A 22443-nucleotide genomic window follows, 5' to 3' on the forward strand; every position below is an offset into this window, starting at 1 on the left:
TAATCTCATTGCAAAGCTGTGCCTAAACTTTCCTAACACTTCACTTAAGTCATTCTGATCTGTATGCAACCTCGTAGTCCTTAGAACCTGTCCCTTCACAACGTTATGATATATGTTGAGGATGCATACTGCTTTTATGTAATAGGGTATTCTTTTTTTTTAAATTTACATCTTCAGTCTCCCTTCTATTGTCTTACTGATAACTACATCCAGAAAACTAATTGATTCCACTGAGCACATGTCCGTGAACCTCAAAAAAAGACGCCGTAGAATGTAAATATTCAACAAAATTATTAACTAAACTTAAGACCTATCCACAAAATAAAAATGTCATCCACAAATCTCCTGCAATAAAAATGTGTTCAACAAATACATTGTTCTTAAATACATATTCCTGCTCCTACCTAACCAGGCCAAGGTTGGCGTAGCTATTGGCACAAGCTGTGCCCATTGCCACGCCAGCCTTCTGTAGATAAAATGATCCATTAAATATAAACACATTATTATTAAGGATCAAATTAAGTAAAGTACAAATTATGCCTATTTTATTTGGTGTCATGCAGTTCCCATCAGTCAAAAGAGATCTGATATTCTCGATCCTCCATTCATTGGGTATCACAGTAAAGAGGGAGGCTATATCTAATATAATAAAAATAAAATCATCATTGATATTAATGTCCTTGGTAACACGGAATAAGTCATGTAAAAAAACTCTAGTATCCTTAAGTACTGTATTAAGAGTATCTAAGACCGGTCGTACATTCTTTTCAATATATAATGAGAGTGGTTCCATAGCCTAACCTCTGCTAGATACTATAGGACGCATAGGTGGGCAAAACATGTCCTTATATACTTTAGGGAGTCCATAAAGGATTGGTATTACAGGATGCTTGACCAAAAAATAATTATACAATTCTTCAAGAATCAACCTAGTCATACATAGGTCAAACAGATAAAACTCCAAACGTTCAGTGACACCAAATACCTGATTCTTGGAAAATAGGAACATACACTCCATCACTTAACATCTCAAGCATTCTCTCAATATACACTGTTTTGTCTAAAAGTACTATGCCCCCTCCTTTATCAGCTGATCGAATCTCAACAGAAGACAACCCTTTTAATTATTTTAGTGCCTCACATTTAGAGCAGCTCAAGTTAAAAAAATTACAGTTCCTGTCATCAGATAATGCTTGACGTATTTCCTTTTCACAAACATTAAAAAACACTTCTAAAGTTGGACAGGTGTCAGGTATATAAATACTCGGTTTCCTGAAAGTTTCAATATACCCATTATCCTGAGAAATCTCTAAACATAAAATAACATTTCTGACAAACATTTTTAAGTCCATGAAAACACTCTATGTCCGTTTTCTGTGCCGGGATGAAGGATCGTCCTTTTCCCAACAATCTATGCTGAACAAGGCATTAAAAGAAAAAGAAGACAACTTAAAGACTAGTTCATTAAAGTCCTGCTGTGTGTCATTACCTACTCTACAGGAGCTGATTTCAATTGGAGTCGTCCCTTCCTTGAATGGTGCTCCTTGACCTCCCTTTTTTGAAATCCTGTTTTATCGGTAATAGCTGTGTTAGTAAAAAAGAACGGGTAGGCAACAGAGCATTGTCTCTATTCCCAAGTTTATTCTAGTTGCCGGCTCAGAAATCATTGTATGAATTACTGTAGTAAATGGTTCACTATTCTGGGCAATGCTTTCTCGGCTATAAGACGTCACTTCCTTGGACCCATTCAGTGAAGCATCATTCTGTCTTAAAGGGGACAGCACAATTTCATTAGAGTTCTGCACAGCATTATTGTCATCACTGTTGTCAGCACATAAATCATCTCTCCCCTCTCTCTTCGGCCACTGCACTGAAATCATTTAAATCTCTTTGCAGTTTATGTATTTTAACCACTTGAAGTGTATTGTCATAGGCTGCAATCTTATCAAACACCAAATCAAGTTTGTCACTGATTGATTTAGATGGAAAATCTCTAAAGACAAGTGTCTGCAGCCTTCTAATGTCTTTTAATAGCGACGCTTCAATGGGATGAAAATAATCAATCAAGAGGCGCATATAGTCAAGTCCTAATTGTAAATTTAGACCTTGCCATTATTTTAGCAAGTCTGGGTAAAGATCTCCATACATCAGCATCTTTAAAATGTGCATCCCCCTCTGTACTACCCTAAACTGTATAGCAGCTTCAAAGTAAAGTCTCTGCCACTGCAGGTGTTTAAATTTATATAACTTGTTCTCTATTTCTCTAAATGAGGCTCGAAGTTTCTCATTCATGCCAACACCTTCATTAACTACTGTAGTTCTCAGTCCAGTAGAATTATTTAACAGCATGTTCACTTCCACAAACAGTCTATTAAAACGTTCACTCTGTACAGCATTCCCTGTAGTCGGGTTATAATCCAGGTCAATCACCGCACTCTCAGTCATGTCCAGCTCACAGGAACCACAAACGTAGCAATACTACAACAGTAAAAGTCCAAAAGCCGGTATTATACTCTCTGCCCAACACAATTTGAATAAAATAAAAAAATGGAAGAGAGTATACCACGGCTGAAAAACACTTTAATGTAAATAACAGAACCCGATAAATGAAAAGGCAAACGCTTTCACAGTCTGTCTACTCAACTGTTTCTTCAGACCTACATACCTATCATCCCCACCCACTTTATATTGACAACCAGCCAATCCAACCACTGGGGATGCACAAGGCAGTGCATTTCTTCATGCCGGTCCCAAGCCCAGATAAATGGGAGGGTTGCGTCAGGAAGGGCATCCGGCGTAAAACATTTGCCAAATGAGATATGCGGAAAACAATACAGATTTACATACCGGATCGGTCGAGGCCCGGGTTAACAATAACTGCCACCAGTACTGTTGGTCAACAGGGTGCTGGCGGAAATTAGGCTACTGTTGGCCAAAGGAGGAGAAGGAGAAGAAGAGGGGGGAGGCATGCCCAAATGCAGGAAGAGAGGAGAAAGGTTAGGAGTATGGTAGTGAGGGTAAGAACTTTGATTGTTGGCAGAATGACTGGTATAGGGAGAGAGCTAGCTGATGTGATGGACAGAAGAAAGGTTGATATATTGTGTGTGCAAGAGACCAGGTGGAAGGGAAGTAAGGCTAAGGGTATTGGAGGTGGGTTCAAATTGTTCTATCATGGTGTGGATGGGAGGAGAAATGGGGTAGGGGTTATCCTGAGGAAACAGTATGCCAAGAGTGTTTTGGAGGTGAAAAGAGTTCATAGGTTCATAGTTTAGTACGAAGCTAACTGCCCTTGTGAGCCATTTTAAGCCTAGCCAATTATCACTTGTGAGACTCAAACCCTGCACCTTGTGTTTGTAAGGCAAACAACTTAGCCATTAAGCCACCCTCCCAACCAGAGTGTCAGATAGAGTGATGTTTATGAAGTTGGAAATTGATGGTGTATTAGTGAATTTATTTATTATTTATTTATTTATTTATTGCATTTGTTTACCGGGATAAGTCCACTGAGCCTAAAAGAGCCCATTTTCAGTGGAGGCCCAGGGAGAAAAGCTCCAACAAGATACTTAAAAAATATAAACATTAATTAGTACAGAAGCAGAAAAAGTTTTACAGATAGTAAATATAGTAACATATACAGAATATATACATAAAAGCAGGAACCTAGTTTGTTTGATTACAGCAATATATACAGAAAATATACATTAAAGCAGAATTCAATGAATTGAATCAGATTGGTATAAACAGAGATCAGTATTATTGTACCAGAATCAACAAGTGAAGATAAAAATAAATATGGAGAAAATATCATCAGTCACTAGTAGCAAAAGACATAGGAGTTTAGTAATCATATAAGAAGAGTGAAGAGGTTAGGTTATAGAGCAGGAACATAGCCAGGAAGAGGTGAGATGATTTTTCAGCATTTGTTTGAAGGTGGTGGTGCTGCCCGTGGAATGTTGTTAGTGCATATGCTCCGCAAGTTGGGTATGCAATGGATGAGAAAGACAAATTTTGGAGTGAGTTTAATGAAGTGGTGATGATTGTACCCAAGGGTGAAAGAGTGGTGATGACTGCACCCAAGGGTGAGAGAGTGGTGATTGGAGCAGATTTCAATGGGCATGTTGGTGAAGGGAACAGAGGGGATGAGGAAGTGATGGGTAGGTATGGTGTTAAGGAAAGGAATGCAGAAGGTCAGATGGTAGTGGATTTTGCAAAAAGGATGGACATGGCTGTGGTGAATACATATTTTAACAAGAGGGAGGAGCATAGGGTGACATATAAGAGTGGACAGAGATGCACACAGGTGGATTATAACCTATGCAGGAGGGCCAGTTTGAAGGAGACTGTAAAGTGGTGACGGGGAAAGTGTAGTTAGGCAGCATAGGTTGGTGGTTTGTAGGATGACATTGGTGATCAAGAAGAGGAGGAGGAGTGTGAGGGCAGCACCAAGGATCAAATGGTGGAAATTGAAAAAGGGTGATTGTGAGGTGGAGTTCAGAGAAGAGTTAAGATGGTCACTGGGTGGCAGTGAAGAGTTACCGAACAGCTGGGTAACTACATCAGCGCTATTAAGGGAGACTACTAGAAAGGTGCTTGGTGTGACATTTGGACAGAGGAAGGAGAACAAGGAGACCTAGTGGAGGAATGACGAAGTACAGGAGTGTATATAGAGGAGAAGAGTCTGGCGAAGAAGTGGGATTGTCAGAGAGATGAAGAAATTAGACAGGAGTATACGTAGATGAGGTGTATGGCAAAGAGAGAGGTGGCAAAGGCTAAGGATAAGGCATATGAAGAGTTGTGTGAAAGGTTGGACACTAAGGAGGGAGAAAAGGATCTCTACCGATTGGCTAGACAGAGGGACCAAGCTGGGAAAGATGTGCAGCAGGAAAGGGTGATAAAGGATAATGAGGGAAACGTATTTACAAGCGAGGAGAGTGTGTTGAACAGATGGAAAGAGTACTTTGATGGGCTGATGAATGAAGAGAATGAGAGAGAGAGAGAGAGAGAGAAGGTTGGATGATGTGGGGATAGTGAATCATAAAGTGCAACGGCTTAGCAAAGAGGAAGCATGGACAGCTATGAAGAGGATGAAGAATGGAAAGGCTGTTGGTCCAGACGACATACCTGTGGAAGCTTGGAGGTGTTTAGGAGAAATGGCAGTGGAATTTTTAACCATATTGTTTAATGAAATCTTGGAAAGTGAGAGGATGCCTGAGGAGTGGAGAAAAAGTGTTTTGGTACAGTTTTTTTAAGAATAAGGGTGATGTGCAGAGCTGTAGTAACTACAGAGGGATAAAATTGATCAGTCACAGCATGAAATTATGGGAAAGAGTAGTAGAAGCTAGGTTAAGAACTGAGGTGATGATTAGTGTTCAGCAGTATGGTTTCATGCCAGGAAAGAGCACTACAGATGCGCTGTTTGCTCTGAGAGTGTTGATAGAGAAGGTCAGAAGGAGTTGCATTGTGTCTTTGTAGACTTAGAGAAAACATATGATAGGATGCCTAGAGAGGAGTTGTGGTATTGTATGAGGAAGTTGGCAGTGACAGAGAAGTATGTAAGAGTGGTACAGGATATGTATAAGGGTAGTGTCACAGCGGTGAGATCTGCAGTGGGAGTGACAGATGCGTTTAAGGTGGAGGTGGGATTACATCAAGGATCAGCTCTGATCCCTTTCTTATTTGCAGTGGTGATGGACAGGTTGACAGACAAGATCAGACAGGAGTCCCCGTGGACTATTATGTTTGCAGATGACATTGTAATATGTAGTGAGAGTAGGGAACAGGTTGAGGAAACCCTGGAGAGTTGGAGATATGCTCTAGAGAGAAGAGGAATGAAGGTCAGCAGGACTAAGAATATATGTGCGTGAATGAGAGTTAGGATAGAGGAATGGAAGGGAGTAGAGTTGGCAAAGGTGGTTGAATTTAAGTACTTGGGATCAACAGTGCAGAGTAATGGTGAGTGTGGAAGAGAGATGAAGAGAGTATAGGTAGGGTGCAGTGGGTGGGGAAAGAGTGTCAGGAGTGATTTGTGACAGATGAGGACCAGTAAGAGTGAAAGGGAAGGTCTACAAGAGGGTAGTGAGACCAGCTATGTTATATGGGTTGGAGACAGTGGTATTGACAAAAAGGCAGTTGTCAGAGTTGGACGTGGCAGAGTTAAAGATGTTAAGATTTGCACTGGGTGTGACAAGGCTAAACAGGATTAGGGATAAGTATATTAGAGGATCAGCCCAGGTTGGACGGTTTGGAAACAAAGCCAGAGAGGCAAGATTGCGTTGGTTTGGACATGTGCTGAGGAGGGATGCTAGGTATATTTGGAAAAGGATGCTAAGGATGAAGCTGCCACGTAAGAGGAAGGCCTAAGATAAGGTTGTGGTGAGAGAGGACATGCAGGTGGTTGGTGTGACAGAGCAAGATGCAGAGGACAGGAAGTAATGGAAACAGATGATTTGCAGTGACGACCCCTAATGGGAACAGCCGAAAGAAAAAGAAGATTGTTAATGATATACTCATTTTATTTCCGAAAGAGTAGAAAATATTTGGAACATCTCAGTGCACTTCAAACAATTCTGCTTTCCTGTCATTGTAACTTTTTTGCCTTTTTTCCAGTTTTATAAATTGTGTTCATCATCCCCTGCTGCTTTTTGCATCAGTATCAGACATCCTGTGCACTAACATAAAATACTTGGCTTCTGTTCTAATCCTAAGAACACTTGTCCATGTACCTATTTAACTAAATAAACTACTTGAAATTTCAACAAGGTGTCTTTATTCTTCCCACAGGGAGGGTACCAGAGACAAGATTCTCCTAGATCTGCTAGAGAAACTGATTTCATCTGGACTAATTCTTTTAATTTCTTATTACTTATCTTAGAGGGACAACCTTCTTAGATTGTTCATTGCTGCAGCAGTGAGCTTAAAAAATTCCATCCTTTCATTATTTGATAATTATTTGATTGGTTCATCAAATGGTTTATAGAGCATTGCTCATTTAATTCCTTAAAGGTGAAGTAGTTTAGTGTCTGATTTGAAGGAATGGGATATTGTTAGGGAGAGTATCTTTTAGTGGTGTGGAGGATTTGTCAAGTAAGGTTAAAATGCTTTCCAGTATTTTTCGTGGAAAAAGAAAGGGAAAAATACAGTTAAGTTCCCAGTGAATAGTGCATCATTTTTACACTGTATGATCCACATCTGCTTTACTATAATTCTCAGTTTCATAAGCAAACTGAAAATAAGAATAACGTTAAAATACACTTTATGCTTCAAAAGTGTATCTCACTTATTGCTGGTTTTTGCCTTTGCCATTTGCCATGTGGACGTGAGCCAGAAAGAAGTGGTGTTTGATGAAGTAGTTTTTGTGATGGCTGAATATTCTGGTGCAGATTGTCATTTGTTGTGTCTGTGTTGCTCTGATCTGTTTTGTACATTTTTGTGTACAGCCTTAAGGCTTTAATATCTTTTTTGTTTCCATTTCGTATGGTATCATTTTATGCTTCAGAGGGATATATTTATTTGGTAAACATATTCACATTTCCCTCCAAAAAATGAAAAATATATGCATTCTGATTTTGAAAGGCACTACAGTGTTGCAGCAAACTATTTTATGAATGTCATTAAAAAGTTTAGAAATGCATTTAAACTTATTCCAAACTCATACCTGTCAACCTCTTAACACAAGAAATCGGGATAAAATGTAAAATAATGGGGGAATAAAGGCCTCAAAACAGGGACACATTACAAACATTGCTCTTATAAACTTAAAAAGTTGCTAAAACAGGATTTGGAGGATGTGCAGTCTGGAACTCAAATGTATGTCATTTAATGACTTCAGCCGTCAGCAATTTGCTAGAGAACCACAAATTTTATGAGGAATAGACCAAAAATATAAGGCAGAAACCTGGACTGTTGAGAGGTGTTAGAAAAATATGTATTAATGTGTGTATGCTTAATGCATATTAGTAGTTAGGAGAATTAACACGTTTTTCATTCTATTTTACATGCACTGTGTTATGTATAAATTGAGTTTCATATGAGACTGAAAAAGATGCTTTTTGAAACTGCAGTGTGCTTTCTGAAACTTGCAAGATGCCCTCTGACCTAGTAATTGCTAGCACAGCAATATTCATGTTTATGCCTTTCGGAAATGTACTTGAGAAGCAGGTGCTTATCTGCTAGGTCAGGAATGAATGAATGAACAATGCTATATTCTGTAAATGTAATGATTCTAAACAATCAGCTCTGTTCGAAGCATGAGAACATGTACAGCTGCAGAAGCTTAGAGATAATGTAGACAAAGGATTATTAGAGAAATGAACTGTTAGCTTTGTGCTTGAATTAGCCATAGTACCTTGAATGGCAACATAACATGTATCTACCTGGTGGTAATCAAGGCCATGTTGTTTTCCTTAGGAAGTTTCTCACAAAAATTGATAAATCAGCAGAAATTCGTGTGACTGATGGTCAACAAGTGATGATGAAAAGACTGGTAATTTGTTACGTCAGCTTGGTAGGCAAATGAATAAAAATGAAAGTATTTCCTGTTTCTGGTTAGACAAACTCTGTAATAGCACGTTTTTGTCTCCTTGCTGCAAGATTAAAGTGCCTTAACCTGAACCTACCGTGTTTTGATAATTTTTAAAGTACATTTTTCCTTTGACAAGAGGTATGTCCAAACTTCAAAAGACTTTAAAAGTTGGAGGTCTGTATGTTGAGTAATATCTCGAGTTTCCTTTGAGTTATTGCTCACCTCTTAGACATTTATTTAATGTCTTTGTTTTTATGGTATTGGTAAAATATTTGTATGCCTGTTATATTTAATCTATGTTACTATGTGATGGAGTCAGAGGATCATAGGTGGTTACTAGTTTAATGGTCCTGGGGCCCTTCCAACCCTAGCCAAGAGTTTATACCCAAAAAGAAACCTCAGTCAGCACCTGTTGCCCCTGTCATTGAGGTACACAGGTGGAACCCCTGGGACAAATTTGTGGTTTACCATCCACTCGTCAAGGTTGCGCTTGAAGAGGGTCAGAGTGATGCTCTGTTTGACATGTATGGGAAGTCTATTTCAGAGACGGGGTAGCCTCTGGGAGACAAACCTGTCTCTCCAGCAGGTTTTGTTGATGTCACATATTAGATTCAGGCCTTTTGAGCGGGTAGTGCATGAGGAGTTAGACTTACAGATATAGAGCATCTCTAGTAGGGAAGGGTCTGAGATTGCCTTGTAGGAGAGGCACAGATCACCCCTGAGCAATCTGTACGATACTGAGTAGACTGAGAGTTATTTGAGCCAGTCTGCATAGGACAGGTGTTGGAGGCCATGGATTCCCTTTGTGAGGTATTTCAGTGGCCTTTTCAGTTGGTGCAGATGTTTGGAGAGGTACATCCCAAACAGAGCATTATACTTAATTATTGGTCTAATGAGGGAGGATTATAGAGAGGTAATAACCTCCTTTTTTCTGGATGCAATCCCTTTACTTATGAGATGATCCAAGTAAAAGGCTTTTCTGACCACTGCCGCTACATGATGGTCGAATGTGAAGTTGTTATCAACCTGAGTGCCCAGGTCTCTCGCCACAGGTTGTGTGCTTATGGGGTTGCCGTTGATGTGGTAATCAATAGAGGTCGTGTTTTTGACAATTGGTATAATGATACATTTTTTTGCATTTAGCTTGATGCCTTGACTTTGGCACCAATCATTAGTTGCTGTGAGACCCTCTTGCAGTTCTGTTTTATAGAAAACGTGTTGTGGCCGTTTTCTTGGCTTAATCTATTTGTTACAGCTGTGGTCTGCTGCACACTATGACTGGCCTTTGTTTCATTTGTGTCTTTTACCAGCCGTACTCCTCTTTTGGTTTCTTGTAGACCCTCTTGCAGTATGTTAACATCATTTGAGGAGTCAATAACAGCACCCAACTTACAGCTGTCCGCAAACTTGGTCAGCCACAGGCCTTTAGTCTTTGCCTGGACCTCTGACAAATAGATGCCAAACAGTAGGAGTCCCAGTACAGATCCCTGGGAACTCCAGTAGTGACAGGTCTGTTTTTGGAGGTGGAGGTGCCTATTTTGACTTTGAGGGTCCTGTTGATGAGCCAATTGTCCAGCCATCTGATGAGATAGGGATTTACGCCAAGTTGTGTTACCTTTTCGATGATGCCCAAGTGGGGGATTGTGTCAAAGGCCTTAGCCAAGTCAAGGTAAGCTGTACCTACTGACTTTCCCTCATCCAGGGCCTTGGTGACAGTCTCAAAGAAGTCAACCAGGTTCAACAGGCAAGATCTGCCCTTGACAAATCCGAACTGGGTGGGGGTCAAGTGCTTGGAGATCGCCTATGTCCTTGTTTATGAGATCCATAATAATACGCTCCATGGCTTTACAAATCAGACTTTTCAAGCTAGTAGGGCGATAGTTTCCAGGGTCAGTAGTGGCACCACCTTTGTGCAAGGGGATGACAATGGCAGTTCTCCACTCTGCTGAAATGAAGCCAGTACTTAGGCTGTGGTTGAAAAGGGTGCTCAATGGTGAAGCCAGTTCCTGCTGGAGGTGGTGCAGAACATCCTGGGATACTATTAGGTCCCATGGAAGCTGTGTTCTTTGCCTTGGATAGGGCCTGTAACACTTGATCTATGGAGATGAAAGATGGTCTGGGACAAGTATCGGGGATGTCGAAAGAGCCTTTGGGGGGGGGCAAGGGGTGAAGTTTGCATTGAACCTATCTGCAAGCAGGTTGCCTAAGTTAACAGGATCAGTGTAAGTGATTCTGTTAAGTAATAATTCAGAACAAACCTGGGCTTTGCCATGGAGGTTCCTGACATAACTGAAGAAGACTTTATGGTTTCCTTTTGTTATGGAAGCTAGTTTTGATTCAAAACTGGGCTTGGAGGTTTTCACTAGTGATCTAATTTACTTGTTGAGGCTAAGGAGGGAGTTTTTCCAATTTGTAGTTTGTTCCCTTTTACCTTTGGACAACAGTGTGTTTTCCTTTTGTTGTAAAGCCTGTTGATAGAGGATGTACACCAAACAGGTTTGTGTTTCCTTGTGGAGCTGGTTTTAGTTCTGTTGGGTATGGCTGAGTCCATGCAGTTGTCAGATGCTTGTATACTGCATTGGCATATTGTTCAGCATAGTTGTCTGCATCCTGTGAGGGGTGGTGGTGGTGTGAAGCTACAGATACCCTCCCTTAGGAGATTGTAGTCAGCTTTGTAGAGTTTTTTTTAGCTTGCATATGGCTGGGGGGGGGGGGGACTTCGATTGAGACAGTCCGATGATCTGATCTCACCAGGGAAGAACATACTATTGGGAGTGGTGCATCGGTCACCCATGTTGGTAAGAACCAAGTTCAGAATGTTATCCCCCCTTGTGGGGGATGAGACGAGCTGGTCTAGTGCATTAAAATTGATGAAGCTGAGGAATCGTTGAGCAAGTGCATTGCTGCAAGAATAGTTCACCCAGTGTATGGTGGGGTAGTTGAAGTCACCAAGGATCAGAGTGTTAGGGGGTACCTTGATGGAGTCAAGTAGACCCAGGTAAGAGGAGTGGGTGTCCTGAGTCATGGAGGGGGGGTCTATAGCTAGCCGTAACTTGGATGGGTGTCTTACCAGTTGTCAGTTGTAGCTGGAGCAGTTCTAGTTTGTCATGCTGGACCAGTCTGGAGGTGTGCCTGTCCTTAATGAAGTTAGAGACACCACCACCCTTAGTGTTCACAACCTCATTTTGGGGTCAGAATGTGTGGAATGAGGTACAGCCTGGTAAGGCAGGGGTGCTCTCCGCAGCCCTGAACCAGGTTTCTGTGACCAAACAGACATCAGCATCTTCCAATACAAGGAGAGCCTCCAGTGACTCTGTTTTCAGGTTAAGGAATCATGTCTCATTTGAACTGTTTCCAATGGAAGGGTCTTGTTATTTTAGCTGTTATTATATTGTGTTATGTTTTTCAATGCACAAGTAATAAAACATTATTTAAAAAACAAAAGCTTTATGGATTACTACATGATAAATACTTATTTAATTGCCCTCTTTAGAATGATTTGCAGATGTTTGTACACTTAATTTTGCACAATGGAATTGGCAAACAGTTCTTTCCCTCATTGGAAACATTTTCAGCTTTTTCATCACCTAAAAGTACGTTTAAAATACACGGTTTCAGTGCTCTGGTATTACTGAACTTAATTCCCTGTTGTTTTCTAGGTGATGCCACCATGTGGGAAAACATATATTGCATCCATTCAAATAATAATGTTATAATTAAATTTTAAAATTAATTTTTATCCTAAAACAAATATATTTTTTTATTTTCCAACAGAGAACAGAAAAAGAAATTTTTGAAAGGTAAGTCATATTTTGTTCTTTGAAATGATGTGTGACTTTTTACTCTATGTAGAAAATGAAAGCGAGGCAGATTGTTTACTAACCTCAGCTGAGTTTTGCCAAAATACTCCACAGTCATTTCATGTTGTGAATAAAATGATCTGATGTCGTTTTCATTCTCCCTAACCTGTGGGTCTCGGATCCGATCCTCAAATCCAGCTGGGCTGCATTTCCTAGACTTTCGATCCTAATCTCAAGCTCCTCTCTCTTCCCATAATGCACTACACAGTTCCTGACTCCTCAGATCTTGTTTGCCGCCATTGGAGTATGACAGAAAAATCCTAGATCTCGAGCAGTAGGGTAGTTTTTCGTTAATATGTCCTAGAAGTAGTTTATTCACCTTTCTAATTTTGTCCCTTTTAGATGCTCTTTGTGTTACAGTCATAACCTGTGGGTTATCTATGCTGTGATAGCCCTTGTTTTTCTGCGTCAGCTGCTGTTGCTTGCTGGCTGACGTCAGGGCGTCAGTGCTATAAAGGAAGGCAGCCGATGCCATTACATCAGTCTTTCTTGCCGTGGAGCCTGTAGCAGAAGCAGTTTGCAAGTGTGCCGGTTGGTCGCTACCAGACTTTGAATTACAGCTGAAAACATCTAAAGCAAAGTACTCCATTGGTGATCCTTTTTTCTTGTAGAAACCGATGTCCGAAAAAGGTAACAATTGTCTCGCCTCTGGAAAGCAAATACCACACTGAGACTTCCATTCATATTGCATCACTTGTTTTGGCCCAGACCACGACGTCCCCCATTGCCAGGTCTGTGCCCTCTTTGACGTGAGAACCATTTGTTGTAGTGCTCTTTTTGTAGACAGGTATTTTTGTCTTCTGTTTTCACATTTCAAAATGGCATCAGTCAGCCAACAAACCGTAGACATGCCAAAAAAACATAAGGATAAAGCTAAAGACAGACCACACAAGGCTAAGCCTTCCGACGACTCTACCTCTAAGGATGTCGTCAGTTTTCCAAAATTCAGTGAGGAACCTTCGCAACCCCTGATGCCAGATTGATACCCTCGCAGGCCTCTACTGAGACCCTTTCGGAGTCCGGTATGCCTCAGAAATCTTCCTCCGAGCCTTTGGTTATCTCTGCCTTGGTTGAGTCCGGAGCCGCAACGCAGGCAACAGCTTCTGAGGAGGTTTTTCACACTACTGAATATAGATGAAAGAGACATCTTCTCCTCAGACTACCATTTTTCTCAGACCGATGGATAGTCTTAGGCCGAGAGGTAAGGGCACTGCTGGAAAAAATACCGCTAGCCACCATTTTACCCCCCTACTCCACCACCCCAAGCTTAAATGCTTAAAGTGCCAGAGGATCTTGTCACCCTTATCAGGGGTAGTCAGGCCACACCTTCTAAAAGGAAAATGAACCCTTCCCCTGAAATACTGAAAGAACAGGATTCTGAGGAGTCTGATTATTCAGATTTGGAAAAGGATCAACGATCTCTTACTGCTTATGACCATTCAGATGCTGAGGAATCCATCCCTTCTGCCTCCCCACCAGAAGACCTTTCTTTTGGGGAAACCCTTCACACCCTCAGGAAACATTTCCCTCAGTCTAAGTAAAGACTAAGAGGGTTTCTAGACCTGCCCCAGCACAGACCCTTGGCCATCCCCCCTATCTTAGAGGTGGTTGATGATGTCTTCCAGGAATCCAACTTAATTCCTGACGCCCTCTCACCTACTCCCAAAAAAACTGACAGGTATTACAGGGTACCGGATTCTCACAAATACATGTACAGAAATCCTGCTGCAGACCCGAGGTCATTACACAGGGACCAAACGGAGCTAAGGCTAGTTCTGCAGAGCCCTGGACAGATGAGGTAAAAATGTATACACCTCTGCAATCTTAGCTATCGGAGCACTCAACTGCCAGTTCCACATGTTAAAATATCAACAACACACTTTGGAACTATTAAAACAAAAGATTTCAACCTTTTTTGACTGTGCCAATTCTAAAGAGTTAGCAGATTTTACTGCACTCTACTTGTCAAGTGGCTAAACACTCTAAACTGTGGATATGATGCCCTAGAAATCTCAAGCAGGGCAGCAGTGTCATGATCTGTCATTAGGAGACATGCATGGTTGAAGGAACAACCTGTCCCTGATCGTGCCAAATCTAAATTACTTGCTGCACCCTTGAATAAGGACCGCTTGTTTGGAGTAAAAGCAGAAGAGGTGCTTAAAAAGATGAAAGACAAAGCAAAATTTATGCTAACAGTAAAAAGATTTCCTTCAGTTACAACCTCCTAGGTTCCGCAGGAACTTTCTCTCAAAACACTGGTCCTTTCCTGCACCTAGCAAACAGGGGCAAGGTAAGCCCCGCAGGGACAGACCACCCAGACTCTTAGCCAAGGGACAGCAGAGAACCAACAGTGGACTAGTTCCACACCAAAGGCAGGGAGTTCTAAGCCATCCCTCTATGGCAAAAACTCTCAATGACTCCCTGTCCCCCCTCTTCCCTCTTTTCACTCAACAAAAACTAGGATGAAGGGTCTCCCTCTACAAAGAGAATTGTCTTTCTGTAACAAAAGACCAACGGGTATTAAAGATAATTTCTCAGGGATACAAATTCTCCTTCAGCAAACTCTCAGTTCCAAGAGGGTACCCAGACTTACCTCCAAATCAGTGGGCAGAGGCATTAAAACAAGTCCAAACTCTCATAACCCAAGGAGTATTAGAACCTGTCCCCTCAGACCATACAGGCAAAGGCTTTTATTTCAGACTATTCCTTGTTCCCAGAAAAGAGGGAACTTGGCACCCCTTCCTGGATCTATCCATTCTGAACACCTTCCTGGTGGTCCCCAAATTCAAAATGCTAACTTTGCAGCAATTGCTACCTGTGCTGGCAAAAAATGCCTGGTTAGTTACCCTACATCTAGAAGATGCCTACCCTCCACATCCCCATAAGGGAATCCTGCAGGAAATTCCTTCGCTTCAGAGCAGGCTCACAACACCTTCAGTGCTCTGCGCTACCCTTTGGTTTATCTACTGCTCCCAGGGTATTCACTAAATGCTTAGCCCCGGTCATAGCCTTTTGCAGACAGAAAAATATACAAATTTATCCTTATCTGGACAACTGCCTCATTCAGGCAGGTTGCAAAAAAAAGCTCCTCAAGAACCTTCTCTTTGTCAAAACCCTCCTAACTTCCTTAGGGCACAACATCAATGAGACGAAATCAAAGCAAACACCCTCCAGCAAGATCATTTTCTTGAGAGCTCTGCTGGACACAGCATCCCAAATGGCCTTCCTATCCCCAGAAGAACAGAGCTTCCTGCACCTCTATTTTACCCAGCTGGCTCCCAGAAGTCATCTCACTGCGAGGAAGTTCCTGCAACCCTTGGGGTACATGGCATCTTGTATTCTTCTAATTTCTCTGGCCAGGATTCACATGAGAAAAATTAAATGGTACATAAAGAACCTGTGGTGTCAGCACTCTCAGCCTATACAGACCTCTCTACCTCTGATCCCCTGAATAAGGGTTGAATTTCTCTGGTGGCCAGGGGCCTGTGCCCAGACCAAGGGTCTTCCCTTTACCCTCCGCTCAACCGGGCAGACCATTACCACCGACGCCTCAGACATAGCTTGGGGCGCTCACCTACCAAGCAGGTGCATCCAAAGGTCTTTGGGATGCCCAGCTCCTTCCCTTACACATCAACCAGAAGGAAGTTATAGCAGTACAAAAGGCTCTGACATCTTCAAATCCTATCTCAAGCCAGGGTTTTTCCTTATCAAAACAGGCATCACTATAGTAATGTGGTACATCGACAAACAGGGAGGGACCCAATCTTACCCTTGCTGCAGGCTAGTCATGAACATCTGGCTGGCAGCCTCTTCCATAGGAATGCACCTGATAGTACAATACCTACTAGGGATCAATAACACCCTGGCAGACCACCTAAGCAAAAACTTACTGGACCCCCACGAATGGCAGCTCCACAGAGAAATCTTTTTACAAATCACTCAGGCATGAGGCACTCTGGAGGTGGCTCTCTTTGCTTTGCATCCCAACCATCAGCTAAAAAAAAAAAATTCTGTACCAGGGAGTATCACCACCTAGCGTGGAAGGTGGATGCCTTGCACTTCCCCTGGAACACCCTCTTTGTGTACGCATTCCTTCTTCTGCCTCTTATCCCCAAGGTACTGATCAAAATAAGGGAAATCTTCATTGCTCCAGATAGGCCCAGACAATATTGGTACCCTCTACTACGCAGCCTGACCTTACAGCCTCCCAGGCAGCACCCCCTGATCTCAGACCTCTTAACTCGTGGGGAGGGGGATGCTGCACCTAAACTTGCAGCCTCTCAGACTATCAGCATGGCTAATGCTCTAAACTGGCAAATAAGTGACTTAAACAATCATATCCTACACATTATCACAGAGCCCAGAAGGCCTAGCAGCAGAAAATCTTATGCAGGAAAATGGAAAAGATTCTGCTCCTGGAGCCAGTCTAGATGGGGGCAGTACCTCACAACCCTCCATCCTTCTTATCCTGGACTACCTAGCGGAGCTACTTAATAGTGGCCTCTCCTTCTATATTAAAATCCATGCATCAACCATTTCAGCTCATTTTGATACAGAACACCCCCTGTTTTCCCATCCTTTGATTAAACAATTGCTCAGAGGGGCTTCTAATATCAGACCTCCCAGAAGGGCACCCACTCCAGCCTGGGACCTGAATTATGTATTGGAAAAGCTAACTTTACCACCCTTCAAACCTGCTGCTTCAACAGAACTAAAATACTTCTCCTGGAAGATTGCTTTTCTCCTAGCTATCACCTCAGACTATTCCTTGTTCCCAGAAAAGAGGGAACTTGGCACCCCTTCCTGGATCTATCCATTCTGAACACCTTCCTGGTGGTCCCCAAATTCAAAATGCTAACTTTGCAGCAATTGCTACCTATGCTGGCAAAAAATGCCTTGTTAGTTACCAAAACTTCAGGCACTGATGGCCATTGAGCCTTTCATCATCTTCCATGCAGACAGGGTCTTCCTGAGGACTAATCCCTCCTTTATGCCCAAGGTGGTATCTAATGTAACTCTCAAACAGGCCATATATCTACTCACCTTCTTTCCTAACCCTCAAAACAGGGGGGAAATAATTCTGCACTTTCTGGACGAGCACAGACGGCTCAGATACTATCTGAACCATACTAAAACCTTCAGGAAAATAGACCAACTACTGGTCAGCTTTGCCCCAAGGGCAGAGAGGAAGCCAATCTCCAGATAAACCATTTCCAAATGGATGTCACACTGTAATCATTTCTGCTACAGTTTGCATGGGAAACGCCCCCTCCCCCGTCAAGTCTATTCGAACCCATTCCACTACGGCAGCCTCCACTTCCACAGCATTCCTCAGAGGAGTTCCCACCAGGGACATCCTGGAAGCTGCTACCTGGACTTCTGTCCATAACTTTACCAGGGATTACAACCTGCACCTATTTTCTAAGGCTAGGGCAGGGTTTGCCTCTGCAGTTCTGCAGGGCATGCTGACCCATTCCTAGGTCTCTTACAAATTCTATCACCCCTCTCCTCAGCTTTGGGACTCCTCCCACAGGTGATGACTGCAACAGTGAAACATGAAGAACATAGTACTGTAGTGTACACTTACCATAAATGTAGATGTTCGAGTGTATTCGTTGTTGCAGTCCTGGTTTCCCACCTTCCTTCTCCCTTACATCTTCTTTCTTTAAGGAGACATAAGTTTCTAACAGTGGCTTTTAGCCACCAGGACCACTTTCTATATTTACTTAGGCTTCTGACTGGCAAACTGATGTAATGGTGTCAGCTGCCTTCCTTTATAGCACTGATGTCCTGGTGTCAGCCAGCTAGCAACAGCAGCCGATGCAGAAAAACATTGACTCTGGTATTCGGGCCGGCTGAGGGCTACCACAGTAGGGATAACCCACAGGTGATGACTGCAACAGTGAATACACTGGAACATCTACATTTATGGTAGGTGTACACAACTGTACTTTCCTTCCTGCCTTGTAGACCTTGCGGCTGTATTGATTTATTTTGCTTATATAGCTTTATTTTTCTTTCATGTCTAGTCTCCCTTTAGTGACTCAGGATCTTTTTAGCAGGTTTACTGTTGTTTTCATATCTTTGTTACAGCCTGTTAATTTGGAGCTTGTCTGTCCTTGTAATTCTCCTGTTAAATAGAGACCAAGAGCGACTCTAGGTTTTTTGACTTGTGCTTCTCCGACCTTTCTCTGTGTGGTGGTTGGCTTGCTATCTCTCAGAAAGAGTTCTCCTTTGTTTTGTTCTGACTGCCAACACACAAACATTCTCTCTTCTTTTCTTGCATGTATTTCCTATCCTGCAGTTGAGTTCTTTTTTTCTTCATTCCCCCCTTTTTTGCTGGCACCTTTATTAAGCTGTTTAGCGTAATTTTCCACAATCCAACTTCTTGTCTTCTATAGGTGGCCAGTTCCTCATAAAATTTACTGTTTTTCTGTCAAATCGCTCAGGATGTATGTTTCTAAATAATGACATGGTATTGCAGTCGGTTAAATATATGACTATGTTAACTGATGTTCCTTTTTGTTGTCTGTGTGTTTTTCTTTTTCTTACAGATGTTGTGACTTTTGCCTTAGAAAGAAGGGAATGAGCGATAAATCAGCCTGTGTGGCAGCTTTTGACAGGCAGCCTTCAGAAGTTTTTGCATAAGCTTTCTTCGGGGCTCAAACCCCACCCCCCTTTGGGATGAACTGGAAATCTTACAGGAACATGGATCCTTTGCCTCGGATCTGAAGTTCCTAGGGCCCATCTTAAATCCCAGGTTTCCTGTGGCTCTGTTAGTTTTTGCCCACGATATTTCCCTCCATTTGGTTACTTACCGTCATCGGATCCTGTCTCTTGGATCTGACTGACTAGAGTCTTTCAGCCAGTTACAGGTTTTCACTGACTGAATGTTGTAAATTAACAGACTGGTTGTCTGTGTTTCAATTCCCCCAGCATGCTCCAATGTTTTACTGTACTTTCTACTAGTTTAAAAAAAAAAGTAAGAAGAAGAAAAAGAGAAAAAAAGAAGGAGAGACATTGCACGTGTCTCCCAACGGCCCCCTTGGATTGGACGTGTCCGGAATTTCCTTCAGATCCTATTTCCTCCCCCTCCTCACACCCAATCAGCTGAATTTTCTCTTCTTCGAATCCTGATGATGGATCCATCAGATATTGCCCTTCCAGTGAAAGTTGAGGGTTTTTTTTTTTTTTCAGATAGACACCTTTAGATCCAGAGCTGCTGATCTAGTGCGGATTCCTTTGGATCCGAGGCAATATTCAGATCCGGCGATCTGTTGGGTTGTTGCCGTGGACATCATACCTTCCTACTGTACAGATTTTCACAGACTGTCCATATTTTTGTCTTATATTTTTGGTGTGTTCATCATTAAATTTGTGATTTTCAGACAAATGACTGCAATGATCCAAGGACTGAAATCACTAAATAATGATATACTTTCAAATTTTCAACTTCAAATCCTTCAGAAAATGTATTCTAAAACTAACTTAATTTTTTCTGAATGTTTAATTCCTGCACGGATTAACTCCCTTGGATTGGGATGAGTTTGAGGGCACTTATCCCTTTAGTTGGACATCATTCTTCACAAGTCCATTCGGCCTCTGCAGCATCCTTCACTGCAGAATTTTTTCTGTCCTTCCTTCCACTAGATTAAGGATTCAAGCACTGTCTTCCAGCGTGGATGCTGTGGCTTGGTGCTAGCGGAGAGAGATCCTTCCTTTTCTTCTTCATCCTTTCCCTAGTTTGCTTTGATGGGAGGACTGGTTTTGTCCTGGGACGGCCATCCTCCAGACTGATTGTTTTCCGAGGGTTAATAGAAAATTCCTACCCCTGTATGACTTTCATGGAGTCTTTCACTATAGAGTCACTTTCCCTTGACCTTCTTCAGAATGTGGGAGTTTCTCCTGACGCATTGGTAAGATCAGATGTCTCTATGAAGGAGATAGTGTATGATCCTCCTTCCCTATCTTTCCTCCAGGCTGTGGTTCTAGACTGATATACCAATTTGGGTAGCTCTGACTAGCCTCAGATGGTTCACAGCTGGATCGTCTACAGCTTGTACATTTCTTTGGACCATTTTTGTGGTTTGGGATGGAGCTCTGATGCCCTCTCAAGGTCCATTGCCCTTTCCCAGTGATTCAAAGTGGCCCATGTCCCATTATGCGAAGGGTGTTTCGTGGCAAGTCAGCCTGGACTGAATGTTCTTCGATGCGTCTGCTTGGTGCAGTGTTTCTTCAACTGTTTTCCTTTGAGTGTTACTTTTTGGTGTCCCCATTCATGGGGTCCCACAGGATGCCTGCAGGAGCACTTCTCCCAAGAACAAGTGAGGTCTACTTTATCTATACATGCCCCACAGAGTCAGAAGAGGTACACTGCTCCATCAGTCAAGCTGTCCTTGCTGCGATCTTTTTGCGTTCCCCCTAAAAACAACATATGCAGCATCTGCTTGCCCTAATTCCCCATTAGGGGGAATCACCGAGGGATGCTCTGCTTCACAATGGTCCCCCCCTCTCCTTTGGGCTTATCCACCCATTCCACTGTCTCCAAGTCATTACAGTACACTACCATATTGAAGAGCAAAATCATCCTCATTGCTCCTTCTGGCCTTGACAGAGTTGGCTCGCTTCTTTTGGTATACAGACCTTGGATACTGGACCCGACTCCAGACCTTTTGTTTCATCCGACAAGCATGACCCACGCAGGTAAAAAATCCTCAGGCCAGTACAAAATCTAATTAATCTTCATTGGCATGTAAAATGGCTATACCACTCTGGATGTGCCCAATCCTGTTTGAGCTCAGAACCTAAACAGGGTCGGGCCTGGTTAATACTGGTATGGGGGACCACCTGGGAATATTTGTCAGTTGGAGTCATGGAGGCTTTGCATGTTAGTCTTTCCTGCTTCTCACACAGGTCGAATTTATCATTCATATGTCCCTATGATTCACAATATAGCATTAAAATGAATAGCTGTTCCGACAGCCATCTACGTTGTCGATTGGGAACCAGGTTCTCCTATTAAGATTGCTGCTTCTTCACTATCACTGAGCCCCCCGGGGTGTTTACCTAACTTCAAGAGGTTGTGGCTATTTGTTTAAGATTAGTAATTTACCAGCTATCCTTTCTTTTCAGTGACTGTTTCCTCAATGCTCCTCAGATGTCTACCTTTATTAACAGGAGTTTATCTGTTTTTTCTCCTACGTCTTATGCAGCAAAATCACAGCTTTTAGCCTTAAATCACTACCAGTTTCTTGCTAACTCATCAATCGATTTGATGGCATTAGGTTGATCGCCAATTATAATGTACACCCCCATCATAAACAATGTATTATTTGTCATTACGCTCTATATAAGATAGTTTATACAAAAGTGACTAAGCCTTCAGTAAAACCTCCTACATGCTTATCCATTTACCTTTGCTCCCGATGTTCTATATAAAACCAGCAACCATGGAACATCTGTTATTCCTTGCCACCTTCTAGCATTGCCAGCTATGCTCTCTCTGTCTCTCTCTCTCTCTCTGTCTCTCCTTTCTGGTTCTAGCTGAAATGCTTTCCAGAGGGGGAATCACCGAGGGATGCTTTACTTCACAATTTTAATTCCAGTGATTTCCAGCTGTTTAGTAAATGAAACTCATCAAGTAGATTTGCTGTAAAAAATATGTCTTTTTCTAGTCAAGATATATTTTGGCAGTGAAAATGTCAGAGCCTATCACTGCTGTAACTCTGAAGGCTCTGATATAGCAGAAGTGAATGCCTTGGCAAACATGGGTAAAGGAAAGTCATCCTCATTGCACCTTACTGGCCTGGACAGATTGGTTTCCCTTCATTTGGCTTCACGTGGTATTCAAACCTTGGATTCTGGATCCGACTCTAGGCTGTCTGTCTCTACCGGCAGGCATACTTCACCCAGACTTAAAAAAAAAAAAGCCTCAGGCTGACTACCTGGCTTCTCCAGTTCTACCAGTAGCCATACAACTATACCTTCTTCATCTGTCTGTCAAATACTTTTATCTTTTCTTCGGTGATCGATACAGAAACCCTTGAACCTGCAGACTATTGG

The 22443-nt window shown here is 42.3% G+C and overlaps 1 protein-coding gene across 1 annotated transcript in view; it reads left to right on the plus strand.

Annotated features, from left to right (window-relative positions):
* BSPRY (B-box and SPRY domain containing) overlaps window positions 1-22443 on the plus strand; it is a 634270-nt gene that overhangs the window by 384074 nt on the left and 227753 nt on the right. The window contains exon 4 of the mRNA XM_044058655.1: window positions 12296-12321. Within this exon, the coding sequence (XP_043914590.1) occupies window positions 12296-12321 (26 nt within the window). The remainder of the gene's footprint in view (window positions 1-12295; window positions 12322-22443) is intronic.

This window comes from Protopterus annectens, chromosome 16.part0 (assembly GCF_019279795.1).
Source record: "Protopterus annectens isolate FY-2018-M chromosome 16.part0, PAN1.0, whole genome shotgun sequence".
NCBI classification, from domain to species: domain Eukaryota; kingdom Metazoa; phylum Chordata; order Ceratodontiformes; family Protopteridae; genus Protopterus; species Protopterus annectens.